Here is a 27,215-nt window from a genome sequence, read left to right on the forward strand (position 1 = left end):
TATGACCAACCTCTCAAAATATGGAAGTAGAAGAGATTTGTTTCACAATATTGAAAATGAAGAAGTGCCCATAGCTGTTAAGATATGCATTTTAGAGCTCATGTTTGCTAGATTTCCTTGATTAAAGTGATTGTTCCTGTCATATCCCTGAATAACTACCATTACTCCTGGGACATCCTGTATATGCTGATGAGGGAAAACAATACAACTGCCCACCTGGCGGCCTTGGAGGCTCGTGACACGATAAGGAAAGCATATAAGCGGAGAAGAGATGAATGGGGAAGCATTCTAATGACAATGCACACCTAATCACAGAACGTGCCAGTTTCAGGCTTATCCTGTCTGTACAGCACGATTGGCGGCGCTCTGTAGCAGATTGGATGACAGAGACAGTACAGTACTGGTGCAGGTGCAAGTGTTTTGGAGCCCACCATTTTGTGCATATTGTGGAACATGGGGCTCCACAGTAGATGATACGTACTTGTTGTCATGTTCGGCAATAACATTGTCAATTTGGACTGCAGTGGGCACACACTATTGAAACTGCATGTTAAAATTTTATGTGTTATACTTACTTCTGTACTTGTGTCTAGATGACAGACTAAAATAAATTAACAAGTAAATAAATAAATAACAATTAGAGGGCATGGGATCATAGACACTGGATCGTTGATCAATCGAAATGTGTCACAAGAGCAGAATCATGATACAGTGGTTTGAGGAGCATGATAGTGAACTCATCATGATGTCTCGGCGATTAAAGTCACCAGATTTGTATCCAATGGATCATATCTAGGACACTATTGGCGCCAGAGGTACACCCACAAACCACCAGCATATAATTTGTGGGATTTACATTACCCACGCACAGCCATCTGCTGCCACATGCCTTTGGGAAGATGCTAAGGTCTTGTGTTGACTCCATGCCACACACAATTTCTGCTGTGTTGCATTTCAAAGGTGGGTCAACTCTCTATTAAGCAACTGGTCATAATATTTTGCTTCATAAGTATCTGTACATATAGGAAGTCATTTGCTCAGTCTGCTATGTCTAATCTAGTGAGGAAATGTGACACTAGTTCAACATAATTTGTCGAATGAATAGAGGCATTAAGCTCAAAACCTTGTTGGAGGAAACTAGGTACAAGTCCCCTCCCTTCCCTTGATTTTTACACTCTTAATTGCAAAATAAACACAATGCTCCACTGCCCAGTCACTCATCTAAATCTTCCACATGATACAAATATGTGCCTAAGAGAAGACCAGAGGAAGGAAACTCAGATTACCTCCATGCTGACTTAATTCAGGGAGCAAAATCGAGATTTCTGCATATTTCCCTGTGCTCATTATCAAGCTATGAGACACTGCATCACATACTTGCTTTCATAAAACATACCCATTCACCTTAATACAGTATGAAAATATAAGTGGTGTAAGACATAAATTGCTCTGAAGTAATGGTAGTACATTACAACTACATTTAATTATTCTATTTAATAATAAAAATTTCTCATTCTGTCTCTCCTTGTTTTCCACAACATACTGCTTAGGAATGTCATTCCACTGGGTTGGATTCTACTGTCCTCTCTTCTTGTCACTGTCCAGGTCTCCATCAGTGCTAGTCCTAAGACCAGGATGTCATCTTGGCAGTGGTGAGAGTGACAACCACATTAAGAAACCTGGGTGTATTTCACTCTCAATGGTAGCTCCTGTAAGAGCCCCTTGCCAGAGATGCAGGTCTTAGGTCAATGATTTTGAAATAAGAAGAGGATACAAAAGTCTCAGTTATTGAAAAAAGGGAACTATTTACATACCCTATTACCAGTAATATCTGTACTCCAGAGGGGTAGATAGTAACCTACATACAGGATAGTACACCAAAACCAGCTTCAGGCATACCATGCAGGCAACACACAGTTCTTTGGATGCCACGGGAACTATGAGATGTAGGTAACTAGTCACCAACTCATTAAAGGTGGGCATCGTTAATATGATGACCCTGACAGGGAAGGCAGAAGATCTGATAGACATCATGAAGAAGGAGACTGTAGAAATGTTGGGGCTTTGTTAAGTCAGGTGGAAGAGAAATGAGAACAATGAGAAAGTTGGAGTGGTGGATAAAAGGCCAAAATGGAGTGGACAAAATAGTAAAACCAACCCTAGAAGAATATGTGGAAGCAGTAGAATACACAAGTGACTGGTTGATGAAGATATGGCTGAGGACAACTAACGGTATGAAGGACTTCATCCAAGTATGTGCACCACAGACAGAAAATAAAGAGGAGAACATCAAAGACATCCTAGAAAAAATGGAGAATGAAATTACGGATATGGAAGTGATGGTGAAGGGTAACTTAAATGCACAGGTGCAAAATGAAAGACTGGGATCGCAAAAGATACTTTATCCATACAGAGATGGGGAAAAAATGAGGAAGGGGAGAAACACCTGATTCGTATGAAAAGATATGGTTTGATTGTGGGTGACACGAGGTTCAGGAAGAAAAGAAGCCGAAAGATAACAAGATATGATTGGCGAGAGACAAGAATAAAGGTAGTCATTGACTACTTTCTGGTGGAAAAGAAAGACTGTAGACAGTTAATAGATGTAACTATGCACGCAGGAAAAGCTTTTGGTGGAGACTATTGAGTAGTAGTAGTAGTGAAGACGAATGTGGGTAAAATGAAAGGAATGAAGCCAGAAATGGAGAAGGAAATAAAAGTGTGGAAGCCAAAAGATAGGAAGGTACAAGAAAAGTTTAGTGTGTTACTTAAGCTTAAAATTCCAAGCTTGAATGTGGAAGTGTGCACGAGGAATGGGGTAATTCAAAGAGGTATTTATAAGCTCAGCAAAAAATGGCTGTGAAAGGGCAAATGATATGAAGACACTATGGTGGAATGAGCAAGTGAAGGAAGCAGTGAAAGAAAAGAAGAGAGCATGGAAAGAATGGAACAGAGACAAAAAGGAAGAAAGTAAAAGGCTATACAAAAAAAAAAAAAAAAAAAAAAAAAAAAAAAAAAAAAAAAAAAAAAAAAGTGAGAAAGTGGTATTGGATGGAAAGAGGAAAAGTTGGGAGGAATTCACCCATGACTTGGAAAAGGATGTTAATGGATATAAGTGGATGCAGTAGGGAATTACAAGGAGTAGGAGGAAGCAGTAACATAAAGCTGGTGAAAGGGGAAAGTGGAGAGCAGTTAGAAGAGATAAGGAAAGTGTGGGAAAAGTATTGAATGAAACAACAATTTTACTGTTACCAGTAACTGTTTATATATTAAATAGTTCATGTATTATGTTTATATAATAAAGATGACTGGTAACAGTAAACTTGTTTCTTTTGACATCAGTGACTGTCATGGTAAAGGTTAACATAAAACGTTCACATTTAATAGAAAGTGTACTTTGACAAAGTACTAAATGTGAAAAACAGCAATGAAAAGGGAAAAGTACTGCAGGGGTAACCAGATGTGGAAGAAGTTAAAGATATTACTATGCCAGATGTGGAACTAGCAGTTAGAAGAACGAAAACAGGAAGGCAGCTGGGATAGATGGAACAGGTGTGGAGATGATAATGGCAGCTGAACCTATTGTATAGTTTTCTAAGTTGCATATGGACTCAGAAATCTTTGCACAAAGAATGGCAAAAGGGAATAATAGCTCCAGTATTGAAGAAGGGAAACAGAAAATGTATAGCTATCGAGGTGTCACAGTCATTCTCAAGTAGCAAAAATTATAAAGAAGAAACCTGAAAAAAGTTTGATGGAAAAAGCACAAAGTCAGCTAGAAGAGTATGAATTTCAACATGGCACATCAACAGTGTACCCAATCTTTAATATGAGGCTGTTGAGAGAAGGACACTGGGAGCACGGGAAAGATCTGTTGATGACGTATATTGCCTTAGTGAAGAAGTGTATGGGGGAAAATTTGGAGAGAAAAGGAGCTGGAAGATGAACAATTAAAATTCTTCAGAGAATGCATGACAAAAACTTCAACTATGTTCAGAGCCAAGCAAGAAGGACAAATTAGCTTACGTGTGTTATGGGGCTGAGACAAGGAAGTGTAGTGTCACAACTGTTATCTGAACTGGTGATAGATGAAATGAAGAAAGACACATAAGAACCATAGTAATGCATTTTGCCAGTGCGTGAGGGGCTTAGTGTGGGGAAGGGAGGTACCAATCAAATGTAAAGCTGTTGTATTTGCTTCATAATTTGTTAGTTTTAAAATCAAAAGGCTTCAACTGACTGTAGCAAATGCTTGCAATTTTTGATCACAGAAATTTCTGACACTCACAGTCAGTTTACATCTGATTAATGATGGAAATAGGTGATTACATAAGGAAATATTGGCTGGGTTTGAGCAAAGAACTATGAATCTTTGAAAATTCAAACACTTCCAAATCATAAATCCAGGTTAATTTTCTAATTTTAGAAAACCATAGCTGCCTCATCTCAAAAAGCACAAATCAAAATGCCAGCAGTCATCAGTGTGGTTATTAAATCATTCAGTAGAAGATTGTGAGAAATATAGTTTGGTTCTCTTATAAAATGGGGTCAAAATGGAAATTTGAAACAGTATCTTACACATAAAAACCACTAATTCACCTCTGAAATATAATATAGAAAATATGGAACAGTCATCCAGCTGTCACAGAAGGAATATTCTATCAACCAGCTTTATTTTAATATACTGAGCTATATTTTATATTTACTGAAAGAAATGGCAAATTTTTGTGTATAAACTATAAATTGTCTTACAGTAAAGATGTGGTTCTAGTGCCAGTAGTATGTGACACTTCAGTGTCGATAAGACTGCATATGAGCCTGAATTTCTCTAATTTGCTGTCATGGTCATTAAATTGTGAAATGTATGTGGGGGAACCAACATGTTGCCTCACTCTTTGTGGAATGCACACTCTCAAAATATTAACTAAATCTTTGTGATATACAACGCTTGTACAACATCTGCTGCTGGAATTTGATGAGGATTCCCCTGATGCTCTAACACTTACTAAATGAACTTATGACAAATTGTGTTACTCATTTTTGGAACTGGTCCCTCACCTCCCTGACTTACACCTGATAAGATTCTGGAATTGACAACCTATACTCAGTTGTGAATTGAAATGGGGCTTGTAAGCTACTTCTTTTATGGGTGAATTATATTTCCCTTGAAGTCTACAAATGAATTTCAGCCTGGAAATTGTTTCTCCCACAACTAGTGTCCTTCCACTTTAGGTTGCTCCATTGGTCTTTATGGATACTTCTAGATATTATAGAATTGTCACTGTTTCCAGAGAATTATTACCAACAGTGTAGAAAAAAGGTGGCTATTTCCATCTGTTTATGGAGAATGGTAGCTTTATTTAGGTTTAGTGTCGATTGGCAGTTTGTGCACCAAGTGTTGATCCTCTACAAGTCATCCGGTATTCTGCTACAATTTTCTGGCACTGCTACTTTGCATGTGATGTACAGCACAAGTATCTGCAAACAACCTCACAGAACTGCTAAAGTTATCTACCAGACCATTTGTATATATTATATACAGTAATTGATCAACAACACTCCCTTGTGATACCATCAAAATTTATTTGTATCCAGTGATTTCGGCACCTCATAAATAAAATCCTGATTTTTTGGTACTAATAAGTCCTACTTCCAATCTCAAAGCTAGCCTGTAATTCTATAAACTTATTGTTCATTAGGTGACAGTTAAGAACTATATTGCATGGTCTCCAGAAGCAAAAGAATACAGCGTCAATCTGAGTCCTGTTATCTACTGGCCCCTATCAGAGCAACCCGAATTTAAAAAGATGACTTTTTCTGGAAGTCATTTATATTTCACAGATGACAATTTTGTTGTCAAAAAAATCACTAATATCTTAAAAAAGTTGCTGGTTTTTAATTTTAGCATCTGTAGTCACTGACACTACACAAGCCTTATCATCACTACTTCTCTCACCTGTGATAGCTGATTTGAAAAATTCTCGTCTGTCAGCTAGAAATTTTCAATAGCTCTCTGAAGAGTTAATTCTCTAATTGCTTAAGATAATTTTTAGAAAACACATTTAGAACAGTTCCACACAAATCTGTGTCCCTAGTGACTATTTTAATCTTGCATTCTAGAATTGTATTAAATTGCAGCATGAGAATATTTATTCTGTTATGGGCTTGGGAGAATTTGCCACTGTGAACTGCATGCAATTATTTAAAAACTATTATAATGGAGAAAAGTAGAAGAGCCAATTACAACTCTATACAATGCTAATCACGTAGACACCAGTTAAAATATTGAGACAAAAAGTTCACAAGTATAGCTCACATTAGGAAATAGACGATGACAACTAAATAATGTTTGGCAAACACAATGCATCACACTCAAATACAGCCAACTCTCAATAATTTGACACTCAATAGTTTGAAATTCTTTTCCAGTCCCTTGAAAAATACTCAGTCAATTGAAAGCACATCATCACACTAAAAAATAAATAAATAAAAAGCACACTGTTATAGTAAAAAATCTATGGATAGTGTGCAAGCATGGACAATTCCCTTTGTATTGAATAGATTTATGAATTAAAACAACTTTTGAAACAGTCCAATGTGTTCAGCACAGATGAAACTGAGCTTTTCTATAAATGTTTTCCTGAGCACACCCTAGCATTCAAAGATTAATAGCGTCATGGAGAAAAACTGAGCAAGGGCATAATAAATGTCCTTCTAGCCAGCAATATGGGTGGCTCTGAGATGTTGAAACCACTTGTAGTAGTGAAATATGTAAAATAATGGTATTTATAGGGAATTAAATTGCTTCCCACAACTTACTGCTCAAACATAACTGTTTAATGAAGAAGAGAAAGTGAAGAATTTTACTGGTTTTGGGGAACTGACTGTACATAACAATGAGCCACCATTAGATCATGTAAAATTAATTTTTTGTCAACCATCATGATATCAATATTGCACAATTTGAGCAGGATATAATACACAGTTTTAAAATTATCTAGTACACAGAAACTGTTTCACTTGTGTTGGATGTGAAAAAGGAACATAGGAGTTCTTGACCACTATTTCCATTATTGATAACATCTGGAAAAGTGTCAGCTGTCACTCTTCATAATTGCTTCAGGAAGAGTGGGTTTGTAATACAAAGAGAAAACCTGGAAGAGTCATCAGAGTCATGAGAATTAATGAATACAGTCCTGCAAGAGTTAAGGTGGAAAATTCTACACAGGTGTGGTGAATTAATCTGTGAGGATTTTGTTCACGTTGATAATGACATTGGTGTCCATGGTGTTCGAACCAGATCTGAAGGGTTGACCTGTCAGCATAAGAATGAGGAGATAATGAAGAACAATTACCAACTCCAGTCACATTGAGTGAGGTAAGGCCATCTGTCCATACCCTCAGAACAGAAGTGAGTGATGGGTTCTTTTCGGTTCTTATCATTATCAAAACTTCACTGGACCACACTAGGTGGAAGTCACCCTCTCAAAAGAAAATCCCCAACTATTTTTCAAAATGATATATAATATTTTCATTGGTATGTTTTTCATGTCCACAGCTCATGGTCTTGCGGTAGCGTTCTCGCTTCCCATGTACGGGGTCCCGGGTTCGATACACGGCGGGGTCAGGGATTTTTCCTGCCTCGAGATGGCTGGGTGTCATTGTGTCACCTCCACTAGGACCTCGCCTAGTACAGCGGTGCAGGTCTCCCGCATCGTCCCCTATGCTACTCGGAGTATGGGACCTCATCATCATCATCATCGTGTTTTTCATATACAGGGTGTTACAAAAAGGTACGGCCAAACTTTCAGGAAACATTCCTCACACACAAATAAAGAAAAGATGTTATGTGGACATGTGTCCGGAAACACTTAATTTCCATGTTAGAGCTCATTTTAGTTTCGTTCTTCCACCTACACTCAATGGAGCAAGTTATCATGATTTCATACGGGATACTCTACCTGTGCTGCTAGAACATGTGCCTTTACAAGTACAACACAACATGTGGTTCACGCACGATGGAGCTCCTGCACATTTCAGTAGAAGTGTTCGTACGCTTCTCAACAACAGATTCGGTGACCGATGGATTGGTAGAGGCAGACCAATTCCATGGCCTCCACGCTCTCCTGACCTCGACCCTCTTGACTTTCATTTATGGGGGCATTTGAAACCCCAGTACCAAATATAGAGACTCTTCGTGCTCGTATTGTGGATGGCTGTGATACAATACGCCATTCTCCAGGGCTGCATCAGCGCATCAGAGATTCCATGCGACGGAGGGTGGATGCATGTTTCCTCGCTAACGGAGGACATTTTGAACATTTTCTGTAACAAAGTGTTTGAAGTCATGCTGGTACGTTCTGTTGCTGCGTGTTTCCATTCCATGGTTAATATGATTTGAAGAGAAGCAATAAAATGATCTTTAACATGGAAAGTAAGTGTTTCCGGACACATGTCCACATAACATATTTTCTTTCTTTGTGTGTGAGGAATGTTTCCTGAAAGTTTGGCTGTACCTTTTTGTAACACCCTGTATACTGCATGTATGTACCACATGTATATGTGTCTGTATTATTTTGCACTTTATGAAATTGAAGATGAATGTACAAATGCATGTTTTTATGTATGTACTACAATTTACTTTCAATCAGACTCTCATTTATTTGATTTTTTCCTCTGTCCCCCTCAGTTATTTGAACTCTTATTACTTTGAACTATCAGTAATCTGAACTTTTTCCCTCTCCCCTTGAGTTTCATATTATCAAGAGCTGACTGTATAATCACTAGTGTTAAAAAAAGAAATGCTTGGTAACATGAATGAAAGCCCCTGACACTTTCAAATAAAAGTTTAGTTCATGCAGAAATGTTGTGATATATTTGTTACTATTACTAATGGGATATACAACTATACATTAGCATGGGAAAAATAACATAATTAATTTTTGATGCTGGAATTACAGCTAGAATATCTATACCAATAAACAAAGACCTGAAGTATTCCAGTCAGGGAAATGATTAAATTCAGGGATGAAGTGTTCTGTTGAACTGAAAAAAAAGGTTTTAAAGCTAAATAGAGAGAAGAATGTTTGATAGTAGGCTGAAATATAAAGGCAGCATAATTTGAATAAAAATTTTAGAAACTGTAAAAGAAAATGACTTGTTTGCTTGAATGAGTTCTGTGATGAAATGTCACTGAAATAAAGCAGAACAGGCATATATGCAGTACAAACCTGTATGTTGGCAAGCCAATCATTGCTAGCAAAGTGAAGTGAAATGGGTGCACGCATGTTGGAAATGTTGTAAGCTGGTGGCTCAGGAGTTCCATAACGTTCCATATTACCTGTTTTTCCATAATCGTACTTCCGAAACTTGCCTGTAACAACATGGTGCAGTGAACAACTTTTCATTACTGTAAATGAGAGAAATGAAAATGATTTAAACCTATTGAATTTTTACATAAGAATATGACATATTGTAAACTCAGTCATACTTTTTTAGTGACATAAATAATTATTATTTCTATTTCTTCGTGATACCTGAGTTACCCTCACATCTTCTGCTGCAATAGCTGATTATTTATGTAAAAATATTATGATGTCTGTAGAATGACATAAGCAATGTTCACTTTGAATATCTGGATATGAAGAGTGGGAGGGGGGTGGTGGCTCTGAAAATGCATGAGAGATTAAAACTATCTTGAGAACTGTCACCTGAAGTCATAGTTTGCCTTTCAAGGTTAATGCTCCCACCAAGTAAACCACTGGAGAATAATTCTGAACAGGACATAATCCACTATTACCACTCACATACCTTCCAGACTAATTTGAACTGTTGGTTGTACTACAAGACATCATGTAAATTCTAATAACAGAAGAACTTTCAGGCCATGGAGATGCTATCTTCTGCAATATTTTTTCTCCCACAGAGGCTTGTTGGGCATGGTGTTGTGACTCGCCGATCATTCAACGTGCTGCCACTCAATTACGTGCGTCCTCTACGTGCGGCGCTGTCTGCCAGCCATGCAGCAGCTGCGCCACCTAAGCGGCCAGCCAAGCAGCGGCCACTAGACTGGGACTCAGTGCTTATTCGAATGCTAACGAATACACATGTCAACTTACTCTGTGACTTATATGTGTTGTTGTGTCGTTCCGAAATATATGTGTTAAACTTGAAGTTCTAACACATGGTGTGTGTGAGAATTTTCAAGTAGATTCAGAAGTAGTAGATGTATCCATAGTTGAAATTTGAGGGATGCCATTAGACATATTCTAATGGCTCATGTGGTAAGAGTGTTGTTAAGGAAAAGGTTCACAGCAGCTGACAATTTTGTACTAATATTTTGATCTGATCACTGTCAAATATGATGAAACCGCATTTCCACCATTAGAATCATTCATTGTCATTCAGAAACATAGAAATTATTATTCATATATAGTAAAGGACCTGCTTAAAAGTTCTTTGATTATGATCATGGTCAGACAAATGTGTCATTAATCTATTTCTGCCTTGTGACTTGAGCCTTCCATTCTGGGACATTGAAAATTTGATGCTTACCTTTTTGAGATTTTAAGAACTTCTTTGAAGCCACTGATGTTGACTGATTCATGTAAATTTACCGCAAGTAGTTTTTCAATATCTCATATACAATGATCAGCCAGAATATTATGACTACCTACATAATAGCCAGTATGCCCACCTTTGGCAGGGATAACAGCCACAATGCATCCTGCGATAGAAGCAGTGAGGCCATGGTAGGTCGCTGGAGGGTGTTGGTACCACATCTACACACACAAGTCACCTAATACCCATAAATTCCAGAAGGGGGATATGAGCTCTGACACCAAGTTCAATCACATCGCAGATCTATTCGATCAGGTTCAGATCTAGCCATCTAGAGGGCCAGGAAATCAATTAAACTTGCCTCTGTGTTTTTCATAGTGCTCCATCACTTTCATGGTCTTGTGACATGGTGCATTATCCTGTTGAAAAACGCCACTGCCGTCAGGAAACATGATCGTCATGAAAGAGTGTCTGTGGTCTGCAACCAGTGTGGGATACTTCTTGGCCATCATGGTGCCTTGCACGAGCTCCACTGGACCCATAGATGTTCATGTGAGTGTTCTCCAGAGTACAATGGAGCCACTGCCAGCTCGTATCTGTCTGGTAGTACAGGTGTCAAGGAACTGATCCCCTGAAGATGACAGATTTGTGCTTCACATCAGCACGATGAAGAAGGCATTGACATTCATCAGACCATGCAATGCTCTGCCACTGTGCCAATGTCCAGTGCCAATGGTCATGTGCCAATTTATCTCACAGTTGCCAATGTTGTGGTGTTAAAATTGATGCATGCATGGGATGTTGGCTGCGGAGACCATCGTTGGGAGTGTTTGGTGCACTGTGTGTTCACACACACATGTACTCTGCCCAGGATTAAAGCGTGATGTTAGTTCCACCACAGTTCACTGCCTGTCCTGTTTTACCAGTCTGACCAACCTACCCTGTCCTTTCACATTGGTTTCACCACATTCTGAAGACACACACCACAGCACTCCTTGAACATCCGTCAAGTCATGCAGTTTCCAGAATGCTTGTGTTGAGTTTCTGGGCCATCACAATTTGCCCTTGATGAAACTTGGATAGATTGTTCTCCTTCCCCATTCTATACACGGACAGCATGCTCATTGATACTACATGCACCATGTGTATGTGTCTGAATATTTATCATTTCTCACCAGGTGACACTGGATGGCTTTATAGTGACAGCAGCTTGGTGATCATAATGTTCTAGCTGATCAGTAGGTTTCAAGAACATTGAGAGTGTTTCTGATAGTACACCCCATTATCTTTTTGTGGTATGCTAAACTGAAGTGTTACGTTTAACTTAAGAATGAAAAATACTTGGTGAAATATTTTAAGGAGTATAGGTAACAACTCACTGAATACTTGAAGCACTGAGTCATTGACAGGGACAGAAAGAATGCTGACAAAGTTAATAACTTTTTGATGAATTTTTATTCAGAACAATAGGGTACAGATACACACACATATACCTGTGCATCTACATTTTACCTGCTTACTACCTTTTGCCAGCACTGAAGCTTGACTGGGCTGAGGGACTGTGTTGGATGGAGTGGATGAGGGGGAAAGGTGTTCGGGAGCAGAAGGGAGGTTTTGAGAAGGGTGACTGATGACAAGGAGGGAGAGGCAGCATGTTCACAGGATAGGGAAATCATACCAATGAGCTCACTGCAGCAGTTGTTGACATCACACAATAACATAGAAGAGCAGATTGAGTGATGGAGATAGAACAGAGAAAAGAGGTGACTGCTGAGGAAAGTCTAAGGGTAGGATGAGTGGAGATAGCATCATGCGGCTGAGGTGCAGGGGGTGTGAAGCCAGGCCTAGTAGAGATTATTGAATCAAAGGTGTATTGTAAGTCTTATTTCAATGCCCATCAACAACTCAGCAGCTTAGCTGTACATCAACTTGTTTCTTTTATGCTGCACTTTGTTTATGGAGTCTCCTGTTACTTCTTGATAGAACAATTTCATATTTAAGGTTGAGTAACAAGAACACTGTTTTTGTTCTATGTATAATACTTCAGTTTGTGTTTTTCAACCATGTACTGTGTTTCATATCGCCCATTGCATAAATATGTGATTTACAATTTGCATAACATAAGTTACTAGTGCTCAGTTAAACAGTTGGCAACCATTCTCACAACCTCACTAACTGTGGCACCATAACTGTACAGCCTGCAATTTTAATTATTGTGTATAATATTGTCCATTGCCTAAAGTTTAGTTTACAGTGTTAAAAAACATTTTTGTTGCATGACACAAATGAAAGTTGCTCAGATTAATGGTTTCTCAGCCAATGTCAAGCCCCACAAACTTTATTATGAAAAGGATAGGTTACTCCTCATCACATAGTGAAAATGCTGAGTCACAGACAAGAACAACAATAAGACTGTCAAACAAGTAAACTTTTGGCCAAATAGATCTTCATCAGAATTAGAGTGGTCTGGCCTTCATTTTCATTTTTTCATTTATTTATTGGTCCATTTGATTCATTACATACTTAAACAGTATACTGAATATAGGACAAGTCAAAATTGCGAAAGGAGCAGAAACACACACACACACACACACACACACACACACACACACACACACACAGAGAGAGAGAGAGAGAGAGAGAGAGAGCATGACAAAATTAATTACAGATAACAATCATAAATTACAAGTGACAAATAAAGCAATTTGAGTTTAACCATTATTACATAATCATTGTTTACAAGGCTATTTTTGTAATTTAAAAATTCTTTTACAGAGTAAAAACATTTTTCCACTAGAAATGACTTAAGATCATGTTTAAAAAAAATTTTATGTTGCTGCGATTTTAAATCACTGGGTAGGCTGTTATATAGCTGAACTGTTATATGTGATACACTTTTTTGGTACAGTGCTGTTCTGCACTGTGACATGTAGATATTATTTGTGTTTTTTGTGTTGTGACTGTGTATATGCTTATTTTGTTGAAGATGTCCAGTTTGGTTTAAAAGATACTCATTTTCAAACAGGATACACTCATATATGTAAAGGCTCGGTAGCATTATTTTCATCTGGATGAAATGTGGTCTACATGTTTCCAGTTTTCTAAGGTTGCAGATAGCCCTGATTGCTCTTTTCTGCATCCTAAAGATCTTTATGCTGGTGGCTGTATTTCCCCAGAAGATTAGCCCATATCGAAGCAGTGCATCGAAGTATGCATAATACGCCTGAATAACTGTTGACTTGCTTGCACTTTTATTTAACACACGCAGAGCATAACAAGCTTTTGAAAGTTTTTTTTCAAGTTCTTTTAAATGACAGTCCCATTTTAAATTATCTTGTATCCATAGTCCTTAGTGTCAGTAACCGAGTTCAGTAACGTATTTTCAAGGTATGGTACTGTAACAAAGGTTTGCACATGTGGAGAAGAGTGGAGATTCATAAAGACAGTTTTTTCTTTATTTAGTATTATTTTATTTTTTTGAAACCAGCTAGTAATTTGGGACATTGCAGTATCTATTGCTACTTCCAATGAGATTTTGTCAGCAGCTATTATTAATATGCTGGTGTCATCAGCAAATAAGGTTAGTTTTCCCAATTTAATAAAGTAATTTATATCATCAATATAAAGGAGGAACAGTAGAGGTCGTAGGACAGAACCTTATGGCACTCTGTACTTTGGCAGCCAGAGACTGCCGGCATGTGTGTATGCTTTTGGATGTTTGTGTGTGTGTGTGTGTGTGTGTGTGTGTAGGTGTATGTAGTCTCTTTCTGGTGAAAGCCTTTTTGGCTGAAAGCTTACTTATTTGTCAGTCTTTTTGTTGTGCCTATCTGTGACTCAGCATCTCTGCTATTTGTGACTTGTAATCTATCTGTTTTATAATATTGTCATTACTCCATCCTGGACTTTCCATTCTTTGATTTTGCCTCACAAACTTCAGTATTTTAACCATTTAACCTGTAATATTGTGTGGTTTAATTACTTATTATGATTAACATTGTCCATTGCATTTCAATGCCAAGAAACATGATTGATGCACAACACTCTATGACAGTGGATTTTATCTATGCTTGTAATGTTTGTTTACCTAAGAACTAGTACCCCTTTCAGATGCTAGTCACTGAAGATGGCCCAATAAGTCAAAAACTAATTTGAAGTAAACAAAAATCAGTAGAACAAAATCAATGTACTTGTTATTAAAGCTTAAATATTTGCAATTAGCTTAGAACTGATATGTTTTTCACCTGAAACAAAAGTTCCCCCACCTCATTCTATTCAGTTTTCAGTCTCCGCAACATTTTTTTTCCTTTTAAATAGAGAGCTAATTGTTGATTTTGATCAGTTTTAAAGTAAAGATCATAACATCACAGAAATAATTAAATATAGACAAAAGTTAATTTTAGAATATTAAGTAAAGGACAGGGCAGGAAAAGATATTACTGTTCTTTACTGAGAGTGGTATGATTTCACTGGAAAGACCAGTAAAGTTAATTATACACTATTAATATTTAAGGGTAATATCAAAGAAAAAACTGTGAAGTTGTGTGATTTGTCTAGTAGAAATACAAATAAGCTAACTGGAAATTATACAGAATGCCGAAAAGAAATAAGCATTAATAAATAAAGGAAAAATACATTTCTGTTAATAACACAAAGCAAAAGATGTGTGGAGAGGATTGTACTGCTGACACTGATATAGGTATAGCTTTGCTTAGTGAGCCAACAGCCTTGCCAAAGTGGTAACACTGGTTCCCATCAGATCTCCAAAGTTAAGCACATTGGGCATCCCCAGCACTTGGGTGGCTCACTGTCCGGGTCTGCCAAACGCTGTTGGCAAGTGTGGTGCACTCAGCCCTCGTGAGGCCAATTAAGGAGCTACTTGTCTGAGAAGTAGTGGTACTGGTCACTAAAACTGACAATGGCCAGGAGAGCAGTGTGCTAACCACATGCCCCTCTGCATTCGCATCTGGTGATGCCTAAGGGCTGACGATGACACGGTGGTCGGACAGAACCACAGAACCATTGTGCCTTTATTGTCTGTTTGGAAGTATTTTTTTTAATGCACAGAGGCTTAAAATAAAAGAAAATAGTGGATCACTTTTAATTTTCAGCAGCTGGATAAAGGTAAAAAAAAAATCCTGATATCTTTAATGTTTATTAAGAACTGTTTAAGAGCGAATTTTGTGGCTTAAAGTTTTAGATTCCCTTGTGTTTATGTGTAGTTTTATCTGAATAAGAAATTGATATTTGTACTCAACTTAATAACATTCACAGATTGTTTATTACATAGCTAGATGCAATTACTTATTTTGCATCTGTAGTACTGTAGTACAGAACATTAAGCACACAAGAAATGTTTGCAAATTGACAGTTCTGTTAACATCATACTGCTTGGTCGGGAGTAGCGATAAACATAAACAGATACTAAGCAACTGTTGTTTGGAATACAGAGATTATTGAATCGGAATGGTCACGGGTGTACAGTAGATTATGTTATTTTCTGGCTAACTACCATTACCGTGAAATTGATTATAACTACTGGAGTTTGTATATAAGCAGCAACATTGTTATTGGTACTTATAGTAAGCAATATGAAGAGGCATTATTGGTAGATTCCTGAATCTGAACTATTTTTAAGTGATGAAATTATGATTACATTAATCTTAGTATGAGTTATAAAAGCTTTACACAGAACTGTTGGTATACTATGTTATCATTAAACTAGCATACATGACTATCTTGATGAGACAGTCTTCACATGTATCAGTAATCTTGAAATAAAACCAAAAGAATCTGGAATATTTGTTGTAAAATGTATGTAAGCCAGATATATTTTCACATGAGTTTCCTGAATGAGCAATGAAGCTGAACAAAAAAGTAATTTTTGTGGTGGTAGGAAGTCACATTATTTTGGGAGTAAAGACTGGAAACTTCACATGCTATCACAGTATCTACAAAACTTGTAACTGGATTGACAGTTATTTGGTAAGGAGGCTGCAGCATCTTATTTTGGATGCAGAGTCATCATCAGATATAGAAGTTACATCAAGTATTCCAAATAATGTACTTACTGTTCATGTTGTACAAGGAATAGTCAGATAAAAACAAGACACATGGAAAGAAGTAAGTAAATTGTTTTCAGGTTTTGTATATATGTCTACTGCAGGGATGTGAGCAATGAGGCAAGAGTTTGGGAGCAGAGATGGGGTGGGGATGGACAAGGATATTTTGCAGGTGCTGTTTGTGGTGGAATACTACTGTGGGATGGGTGTAGATGATAGTGGGTAGGATATTTTTCACTTCAGGCCATGATGAGAGGTAGTTGAAACTCTGGTAGAGAATGTGTTTCAGTTGCTCCAGTCCTGGGTGGTGCTGCTTCACAAGACGAATGCTCCTCTGTGGCCTGTTAGTTGGCATGTGGGAGGTAGTAAGTGACTGGAGAGACAAGGCATGGTAGATTTGTTTCTGGTCAAGGTTGGGAGGGTAATTTCGGTCTGTGAAGGTCACAGTGAGACCTGTGGCATATTTGAAGAGGACTGATTGTCATCACAGATGTGATGACCACGGGTGGTTAGGTTGTGTGGAAGGGACTTCTTGCAATGGAGTGAGTGCCAGCTGTCAAAGAGAAGACATTGTTGATGGTTGGTAGGTTTGATGCAGTTGGAGGTACTGATGTATTGATGTGGTCAACATCAAGGAAGGTGGCTTGTTGGGTCGAGGAGGATCAGGCGAAGAGAATGACGAAGAAGATGTTGAGTTTCTGGGGAAGTGCAGATAAGGTGTCCTCACCCTCAGTCCAGATCACAAAGGTGTCATCAATGAATATGAACCAGCATGATTATGAATAATTATTCTAGATGGCCTATGAAAAGGCTTGCATAGGGTGCTGCCATGTTGGTCCCCTTTGCTGTACCATGGATTTGTTCGTAGGTGATGCCTTCATAGACAAAGTGATTTTAGGTGAGGATATAGTTGGCCATGATGACCAGGAAGGAGATAGTAGGTTTTGAGTCAGTCAGGCTTTGGGGAACATATTGTTCAATAGTGACAAGGCCATGGGCAAGCAGTCCCTCTCCAAATGCGCCAAAGATCTCACTGATGCAATTGCAGATTGAAATTACCCTCCTGATCGTGCCGAGAAACAAATCTCCTGAGTTTACAATAACCATTATGAGAACTGACTTAAATCACACTTAAATCGTTATTTATTGGTAACCAGTTTTGGACTACTTGTCTATTATCAACTCAGCCATAAAAGTATGTCTTGTGTTACACCAATCACGGCTAATTTTCCACATGCATAACGCAAACATATATTTAAGACAGGTTACATAATGGTTATCATAATCACAAAAAAAGTTGTGGATCCATTCCAGCCCCAGAATGCTGTAGATATGGAAGATCTCCTGTGCCTTGTCTCTTCAGTCACCTCCCACCTCCCACCCCCATCTGTCCACAAGGAGGACTCTCATTTTTCTCCATATACTTCCCACAGTGTTATTCTGCTACCCAACAAATCTGCACAACATCCTTCTTCATCCCTACTCCCCCCCCCCCCCCCCCCTTCTCCCAAGTGTTTGCCTTGTGGCTCATATGCCTGCAATAGACCGAAGTGCAAGACAAGATCTGTCTCGAACAACCTCCCACTACCACCTAGTCCAGCTCCGTTAAGGCATCCCCATACCCTTTAGAGGCAGGTGTATCTGTGAAAGCAGCCATGTGATCTACAAACTAAGCTGTAACCCCTGAGTTACTTTCTACATGGGCATGAGAACTAACAAGCTGCCTGTACATATATACACTACTGGCCATTAAAATTGCTACACCAAGAAGAAATGCAGATGATAAACGGGATTCCAATGGACAAATATATTATACTAGAACTGACATGTGATTACATTTTCACGCAATTTGGGTGCATAGATCCTGAGAAATCAGTATCCAGAACAACCACCTCTGGCCGTAATAACGGCCTTGATACGCCTGGGCATTGAGTCAACAGAGCTTGGATGGTATGTACAGGTACAGCTGCCCATGCAGATTCAACACGATACCACAGTTCATCAAGAGTAGCGACTGGCGTATTGTGATGTTCAGCCACCATTGACCAGACGTTTTCAATGTGCTGGCCAGGGCAGCAGTCAATCATTTTCTGTATCCAGAAAGGCCTGTACATGACCTGCAACACGTGGTTGTGCATTATCCTGCTGAAATGAAAGGTTTTGCAGGGATCGAATGAAGGGTAGAGCCATGGGTCATAACACAACTGAAATGTAACGTCCACTGTTCAAAGTGCCGTCAATCCGAACAAAAGGTGACCGAGACATGTAACCAATGGCACCCCATACCATCACGCCGGGTGGTATGCCAGTATGGCGATGATGAATACACGCTTCCAATGTGTGTTCATCGCGATGTCGCCAAACACGGATGCGACCATCATGATGCTGTAAACAGAACCAGCATTCATCCGAAAAAATGAGGTTTTGCCATTCGTGCACCCAGCTTTGTTCTTGAGTACACCACCGCAGGCGCTCCTGTCTGTCATGCAGCGTCAAGGGTAACCGCAGCCATGGTCTCCGAGCTGATAGTCCATGCTGCTGCAAACGTCATCGATCTGTTCATGCAGATGGTTGTTGTCTTGCAAATGTCCCCATCAGTTGTCTGTTGACTGAGGGATCAAGTCGTGGCTGCACGATCCGTTACAGCCATGTGGATAAGATGCTTGTCATCTCGACTGCTAGTGATACGAGGCCATTGGAATCCAGCACATTCCATATTACCCTCTTGAACTCACTAATTCCATATTCTGCTAACAGTCATTGGATCTCAACCAATGCAAGCAGCAATGTCGCAATACGATAAACCGCAATGGGCTACATTCTGACCTTTGTCAAAGTCAGAAACGTGACGGTATGCATTTCTCCTCCTTACACGAGGCATCACAACGTTTCATGAGGCAACACCGGTCAACTGCTGTTTGTGTATGAGAAATCCGTTGGAAACGTTCCTCATGTCAGCACATTGTAGATGTTGCCACTGGCACCAACCTTGTGTGAATGCTCTGAAAAGCTAATCATTTGCATATCACAGCATCTTCTTCCTGTCGGTTAAATTTCACGTTTGTAGCATGCCATCTTTGTGGTGTACCAATTTTAATGGCCAGTAGTGTACAACCACTGCTAAACCATCGCCAGGAGACAGCTGGACCACCCAACTGCTGAACATGCTGGCTAATATGATATGTTCTACTTCAATGACTACTCCACAGTCTGTGCCACCTGAGTCATTCCTATCAACATAAAGGTTTCTGAACTGCACAGTCGGCAACTCTACCTACAAGTTATCCTTCTTTTTCATAACCCCTCTGGCCTCAATCGTCACTAATCCCTATCTACGTCTCTGTCCCTGCTCCCACTCCAGCACTATGTGTGCCTTATATTCTACTAACACCCCTACTAGCCTTTTCCCTTTCTCTATATCTCTCCTCTCCCCTTCCTCTCCCCCATCTCAGCCTCCTGACACTGCACCTAGCAGCCTTATCCTGTCCCCAAGGAGCACATTTGTGTGTATGTTTTCTGCACATTTGTGTGTGTGTTTTCTGCTTCTGGAGGAGGACTGTTTTGTCTGAAAGCTAAAAATTTAGCAGTATTTGTATTGTGTCTGTCTGTGACTTAATGCCTCCTCATGCAGTGAGTCACACTCTATCCTTTACATATTGTAGTTATTCCAGCCTGGATTTTCTATTGTTTGATTAAGTAAACTGTTATTTTTATTTATTTCAAGAGTAATACTGTAAAATTTAGTACACTTACTCCGCCATGAGACAAGATGGTCAATTTCTTCACAGAAACATGTTTGCAGTTGACTATGGAACTGCGATTATACACAGATGTGAACCTCTTCATCCAAAGCAAATTGACAGCCATGAATGCTTTTCCTTAGGTACTCCAAAAATATTAAAATTGCATTGGGAGAGGTTTGGACTGCATGAAGGATGTGCTTCACTGTAAAACTTCTGCAGCTTACTTAAAACTAGCTTGGCAACGTGTGGACGGGCCTACTGTTTCAGATACACTGCAGAACTTTTGCTGGGAAGCCTTTGTACATCCTGGATACAGTCCTCATATCTCCCCATGTGATTTCTACATTTTGGAATCCTAAAGAGATTCACATATGGGTACAATCATGGTTCTGTAGGCAAATGGAAACATTTTTCCGTCTCACAATGGGAGAAATGTATTAACAGTTATGACAATAAGTTTTGAAATAATAAACAGTTTATTTACTTTTTTTCCATGTGTATTGTATTCATTTGAGTGCTGCTTATATATTAATGTACTGAGAACCAGAATTAATAATAATCTAATTTTTTGCAGAAATAGTTATTTCTAATCAAATATTGTCTGGGAAAAGCTGCATGGATCTTTAGTCAGATCTTAAGAAGATTTCAAAGTGGTGCAAAGACTGGAAACTTACTTTAGATGTTCAGAAATGAAAAACTGTGTATGGTATCATTGAATTACAATAGTAATCTATCAACTCATACAAATACATGGTGTAACTATTTATAAGGATATGATATATAATGATCACATAGGCTCAGAAGAAATAAGCGGATGGCAGACTTTGCTTCATTGATGGGATACAGAGAAAATGTAATCAGTCTGCAATGAAGATTGCATACAAAATATTTGTGCAAATCATCTAAGAAGTGTGGGGAAATCGTACAAATGGTACTAACAGGTTATATTGAACATATACAATGAAGGACAGCACACATGGGCACAGGTTTGTTTGATTGATGGAAGAGTGTTTTGGAGATGCTGAGAAACCTGAACTGACAGATACCTGAAGACAGACGCCTTCTACCCTGTGGAAGCTTACTCAAAATGTTTCATGAATGAGTCTTAAGTGAGGAATGTAGGAATATACTATAATATCCTCTGTATTGCCAGCACATTACAGTGCACACAGGGGCTTTTGAGGAGTAATTTTTACCAAGCTTCAAATGGAACAGGAATAAACCTTAATAGACTGTAGAGTGGATAGTACTCTCTTCCAAGCATTTCTCTGTGGTTTGCAGAATATAGATGTAGCTGTAGATCAGAAGAAATGTAAATCTTCCAATCGAAGATGGCTTTGTGACATTAGAAAGAACATGGGTGTATATTGCTGAAGACATGGAAAGGCCTGGATGAGATCCAGCAGGGGATCTCAGTCCCTGTTTCATCCTTGAAGAAGATGATGAATTGAGCAACATTTTGTAGACAACCATAAGTTGGAAACAAACCATTGGATAGCTGTGGTCATAAATTGGCAGCCATCCAGAGAAGATAGTATGGTAATGTGTCTGGTACATACACATGTTTGGGTGTGTTCAGCAGTGTGGTTTTGACTAACTAAACTGCTGCTGCACTTGCTAGAATAAAAGTTTAGTCATGCTCTTTGCACAGGGAAAGTGCATGCTAGTTCTAAAACAAAACTGCAGTTAGCTATTTCCAACATTGGAAAACAAAATTTGACCCTGAAAAATTTATGAGTGTTAAGTGAGTTTAATTTTTTTTAAAATAGGGTCTCTAAAATCTGCTGCAGGCCATATGTGTGAGATATGGCTGAAGGAGAAGCTAAGTTACTATTCCATATAACATATACAAATGCTCTAACTTTTTTATGCCAGTAAAAATTGTAACAAAATTGAAAAATTAGAAGCAGGCTGACAATTTAAGGAACAAAAAGAAGGCAGTGCAGAATCATTATTATAGAGACATGTTACTCATAATTCATAATTAGTATCTGAGCAAATGTAGGCAGACTTCTCTCACCGACTATTAGAACCTCACCTGAATTGATCTCCTGTGCATAGTGAGCTAGAGTCTTTGTGGAGGAACCTGATGGGCTGTGGCTCAGCAGCACAGGCAGCATGGTCTAAAACAGAAGAAAGTGTGCTTTGAATTTGAATGTGAAACAGACTAGAGGAAGAAATCAAAGGCAGCACATAGCATGGAAATCGAAGGTAGCATATACTCTATACAAATCCTGAAAGAGATATTTGTATGAATTATGTATTGTATGATTTTCACATAGATGCATGATCACATGAAATAAAAATATGAATGCAGTTAAAAGTTTGGTGGTGAGTGACCATTAGCTTGTTCGTTGATTATGTATTATTCTTATTTCAATTTACACTGCCTTCATGATGAAATTACAATCTATATACTTGAAGTTCTTCTTTTTCTTGTACCTTTGTTCAGCATTTGTGTAAGTTTGGCATGATTATCAATGGATTTCACAAGGTTAATTTAAAGGGTGGCTGCCCTACCCTGCTGCCACACTTTTACCCCCCCCCCACCCCCACCCCCAGGACAGAATGTGTGTATAGCGACTCATGTAAGACTCCACATGGCTCACAGTTGTATGACATGCCACAAAAGTCACAAGCTGCCAGCACCGGCAAAAGCCTCCACTTTCAGATGTGTGTGCAGCCTCTCCATAGTGCACCCTAGTGGTTGGCCGGCAGTTTAAAGAGTCAGGCCTGACCACCCTTCCTCTCATTCATATGTTGACATTCTGCATATGTGTCTTGGGCTAGTAGTGCAGCCACTGCATGGCAACTGTTTTTGTGCACCAGTATTCTTGAAGTAATAAAGTGTTGTGTTTTTTTTATTATATGCCTGTTTGTGTAGCGAGAACACATTGACCATGAGTAGGGTTGTTTTTCACATGTTTTGTTGTGTGCTTGTTTTTTTGCACTGGTTGTGACATTTTTCTTGTCATGACATGGAGACTCTGCTTCAAACGTTGGTGCAACAACAGAGGGAACTTCTTACAGTTATGAGACAGGCTGTGCAGGCATTTCTCTCTTCTCCTTTGTATCTGGCTATGTTCCTTCCTCCATTCTTGCTCTTTGATGAGGCAGCAGAAAACTGGAAAGTGTACAAATTCTGGCTACAGCAACTTTTCAATGCCTTTCACTTTACAGAAGTGGAGGTACGTCATACACTGTTTTTGTCATGTATTCCTCCTGCCCTGTATCAGGTATCAGGTGTTTCATTCAGCAGTTGGCCCTATTACAGGAAACTTCTTTTTTGCCTTTTTGACAATTTTTGCTCGTTGTTGTCTTCCTATTATCACCATCACCTGCACGTTGTGGCCACCAGAGTTGAATTCTACCAATGCAAGAAATAGCTCCATCAGACTTACTGTGCTTTGGCTGTGACTCTTCATAGTCGAAGTCGCAAGTGCCAATCCGGCAGCTTCCATGCAGCATGTTAACAACATACCAGCTGCTGCTGCTCCCTGTTGCCATCATGTGCATCTTGTTTCTCCCAATGTGATAGATCAGAATGTCCCCAGCATTGGGCCATCTGTCATTACTGTCAGAAGAATGGCCACACTGCAGCAGTCTGCCACTCAATAGCACAAAATCCAGTACCAGAGAACATGGGTATGGATATCCGGGTAGTGGCATTGTCAAGGCCGATTCTCAATCAGGAATCCAACAAACTCTTTGTCGAGGTCTTGGTTTTCTCATGGCATCTGCACCTGCAGGTGGACAAGGGTGCAGCAGTTTCCCTGCTTAATGCACAAACATATTCAGATCTCACCTTCCCTGTGCTGTTGCTGGTAATCAGGTGCCTATGGGGATCTGGTAAACACCAAATCCGCTTGCTTGGTCAACTTAGAAATGATGTTATTTGTAGATGAGTAATGCAGCCTAATACTTTTATTGTTGTTCAAGATGCTAGCTCAGTAAACCTTTTTGGAGTTGAAGCCTTTCAGGTCTTTAGCTTTTCAATCACAGACTTCATACAGTTGGTCTGTGCTGATGTCTGCTATCAGTCTTTGGAATCACCACACTCACCATATTTTTGTGGATGGCCTAGGGTGCACCACAGACTTTAAAGTCCACAAAACATTTAAACAGTCCTAGATTTTTTCTTGCTTGCTAGGATAGCCCTTTGCTCCCAGGCCAAGATGGAGCTGGATTGGTTCAGGTCTCTTAGGGTTGTGGTTTCCATTTCCTTGTAATGAATGGGCCATGCCTTTTGTTATGATGATGAAATCATCTGGTAGACTGAGAGTTTGCAATGATTTTCTGGGCACCATGCATTCACAGTCCATGGTCAACACAAACTCATTGCTATATCTGGAAGATATAGAAGGGTGTCAGTTATTCTCCAAACTTGATTTTCCCAAAGCATATAACCAGTTATCCATGGATGAGGCGTCAAAATGTATCATGTTCCTTAATATACCTTTAGGCCTATATCGATAGTAATAGTTAATGATTGGTAAAGCAAGTAGCTCTGCAATTTTTAAAAAGCTATCTGGAACAGTTCATGTCCATTATTCTGCACTGTTTCAACTAGCTACATGACATTGTTGTTACTGCTATGAGCAACCAACTGCAGACTATCTGGGCCCTTTTTGAAAAATTTTGGGTCTGCATTGAAATCTACAGAAATCTAAGTTTTTCCAACACTCTATTGACTATTTGGGCCACATCATATCATGGCAGGGTGTCAAACGCTTGGCAAGTCTGGTCTAGGGCATTATGGACCTACCCCATCCCTCATCATTGCATGAACTGCAGGCATTTTTCCTGGGGTGTTCATCGTTGCACATCCTCCCTACCTTCTTCTCTGCAATGGTGCTTCCTTTGTCTGATCTCTCACATGTGACCAGGACTTTTCCAAGCTGCAGGATCACTTCAGCTTGGTAGCATGTCTAGCTACTTTTGATCCCAACAAACCATTGGTTTTCACTACGAGTGTCTCGCAGTATGGTGTTAAGGTGGTCCTCACCCATCAGAACGCAGACAGCTCAGAGAAGTCACTGTCGTTTGTATCCAAAACTCTCACTACAGCAAAGGTCCACTACCCTCAGGTCGTGGAGGACACTCTGGCCATTGGGTATATGGCACCAAATTTCATCTCACTATGGACCACAAGCCATTAGCTTCATTATTGAGTCTGTCTGCTGGGCACTCAATAAGGTAGTCCACAGGTTGTGGCGGTGGGCCTTGTTCCTCTTTAGATACTACTATGACATCCATTTTCGCCCTACTGGACGCTGTTTCGATGCGAATGACTTATGCAGGCTGCTCTTGTGTCCAGAACTCGACATTCATCGAGAGGAGCTCTTATGTTTTCGTTTGGATGTCGACTCCTGCCAAGTGGTAGACGGTTTTCCAGTCACTAGAACCTGGGTCACCAAGGCCACCACGTCTGACTCCATCCTGAAGCAGGCCATCCACCTGGTCCAGAAATGTTGGTCATTTTGTTCTCTGTGTCACACTTCTGATATGCTTTGTAACTACTTTGTCTTGCGCCATTGTCTCTTGGTATTAGACAGGGTTCTCCTCCTCTCCATGAATGGTGCAGTTCCCAGGGTAGTCATCTCGAGGAGTCTGTGGTGGGGTCTTACAGCTGTTGCATAAGGGTTAGTGGGGAGTTTTCTGCAGCACAGCATTGACCGAGAGCTGGAGCATTTGGTTGCTGTGTGTCCTCACTCCCCTAATCAACAGGTTGCTCCCAAGGTGGTGTTTCTCCAGGGCCTCCAGCAAACCAGCCATAACAAAGCATCCATAAGGATTTTGTGGGTGTGTTTCTGAATGTGTTTTGGCTGATTGTCATTGACACATTTTCACGTTTTTCACATGTGGGCTGGTGCTCCTTGGCCACTACTCAAGTTACTATTCAGGCTCTTTCAAAAATGTTTTCTGTGGAAGGTCTCCCAGTTACTCTCGTTTCCGTCAATGGACCTCAGTTCCTGTCTCAGGTATTTCGTGATTTCTGTGTGTGATTGGGCATTCTCCATATTCACTCCCCTCTCTTTCACGTCCAATCTAACAGGGAGGTCAAGCACATGGTTTGCACCTTTTAAGACCCAACTGGAAAAGTATCTGCAGGACATTCCCCCTAAGGAGGTTTTACTGTTTATTCTTACAGCCTACCAGACGACTGCTGTTGTTTCCCATAGCCCTGCCAAGCTTCTCCAAGGGTGCCAGCTGTGGATGCTGCTCCAACTTTTCCATTTGGGTTCTCATCCACCATTGTGTTCCACTGTACAGCACTTTCTGCCAGGTACGCCAGTCTGGGTGAGTGGTTTGGTTGGTATCTGTGCTGGTTACTGGCAATGACTGTGTGTCCAAATGGCTGCCATGTCTGCACTCTCTACCTGAAGACTAGGAGGTCTGGTGCCATCAAAATCAGCTCCAAGTCTGGGTGGGCACCCACGTGCTCATCCTGGCTACACTACCACCTTCGTCGGTGCCCCGGTCACTGGATGCAGCCCACCTGATAGTGCTACAGCCCCAATTCCCACTTGCATCAGTGCCACACAATAAGGCTACTATGCCACAGCCTCAAGCAGCACCTCGAGTCCCCCTCTAGGTGGTGGATATGCCCCTCACTGATTAAATGTCTCCAATGTGACCTCACCCTGTGGTGGATACGCCTCCACTTCCCCCACTGCCACTGGACATCGCCATGGATCCCTGATTGGATAGCCCATTGCTGTTCCTGTCACCTCATGCTCCCACAAGGGTGTATCAGTGTGCTCCTCAAGCTGGCCACTATAGCCCAAATTCTAATGTCTCTGCTGACTGGGAGCCTCTAAGGCCTCCATTAACACAGGGGCCATTTCCACAA

General features: G+C 39.9%; 1 protein-coding gene across 1 annotated transcript in view; it reads right to left on the reverse strand.

The window, feature by feature from the left end:
- Positions 1 to 27,215, reverse strand: part of LOC126094494 (lipase 3-like) — a 199,917-nt gene that overhangs the window by 25,094 nt on the left and 147,608 nt on the right. Inside the window, exons 6-7 of the mRNA XM_049908903.1 lie at positions 22,401 to 22,485; positions 9,231 to 9,373 (exon numbers count right to left, since the gene is read on the reverse strand). Coding sequence (XP_049764860.1) covers positions 9,231 to 9,373; positions 22,401 to 22,485 — 228 coding nt within the window. The remainder of the gene's footprint in view (positions 1 to 9,230; positions 9,374 to 22,400; positions 22,486 to 27,215) is intronic.

The sequence above is a fragment of the Schistocerca cancellata genome, chromosome 8 (assembly GCF_023864275.1).
Source record: "Schistocerca cancellata isolate TAMUIC-IGC-003103 chromosome 8, iqSchCanc2.1, whole genome shotgun sequence".
NCBI classification, from domain to species: Eukaryota; Metazoa; Arthropoda; class Insecta; order Orthoptera; family Acrididae; genus Schistocerca; species Schistocerca cancellata.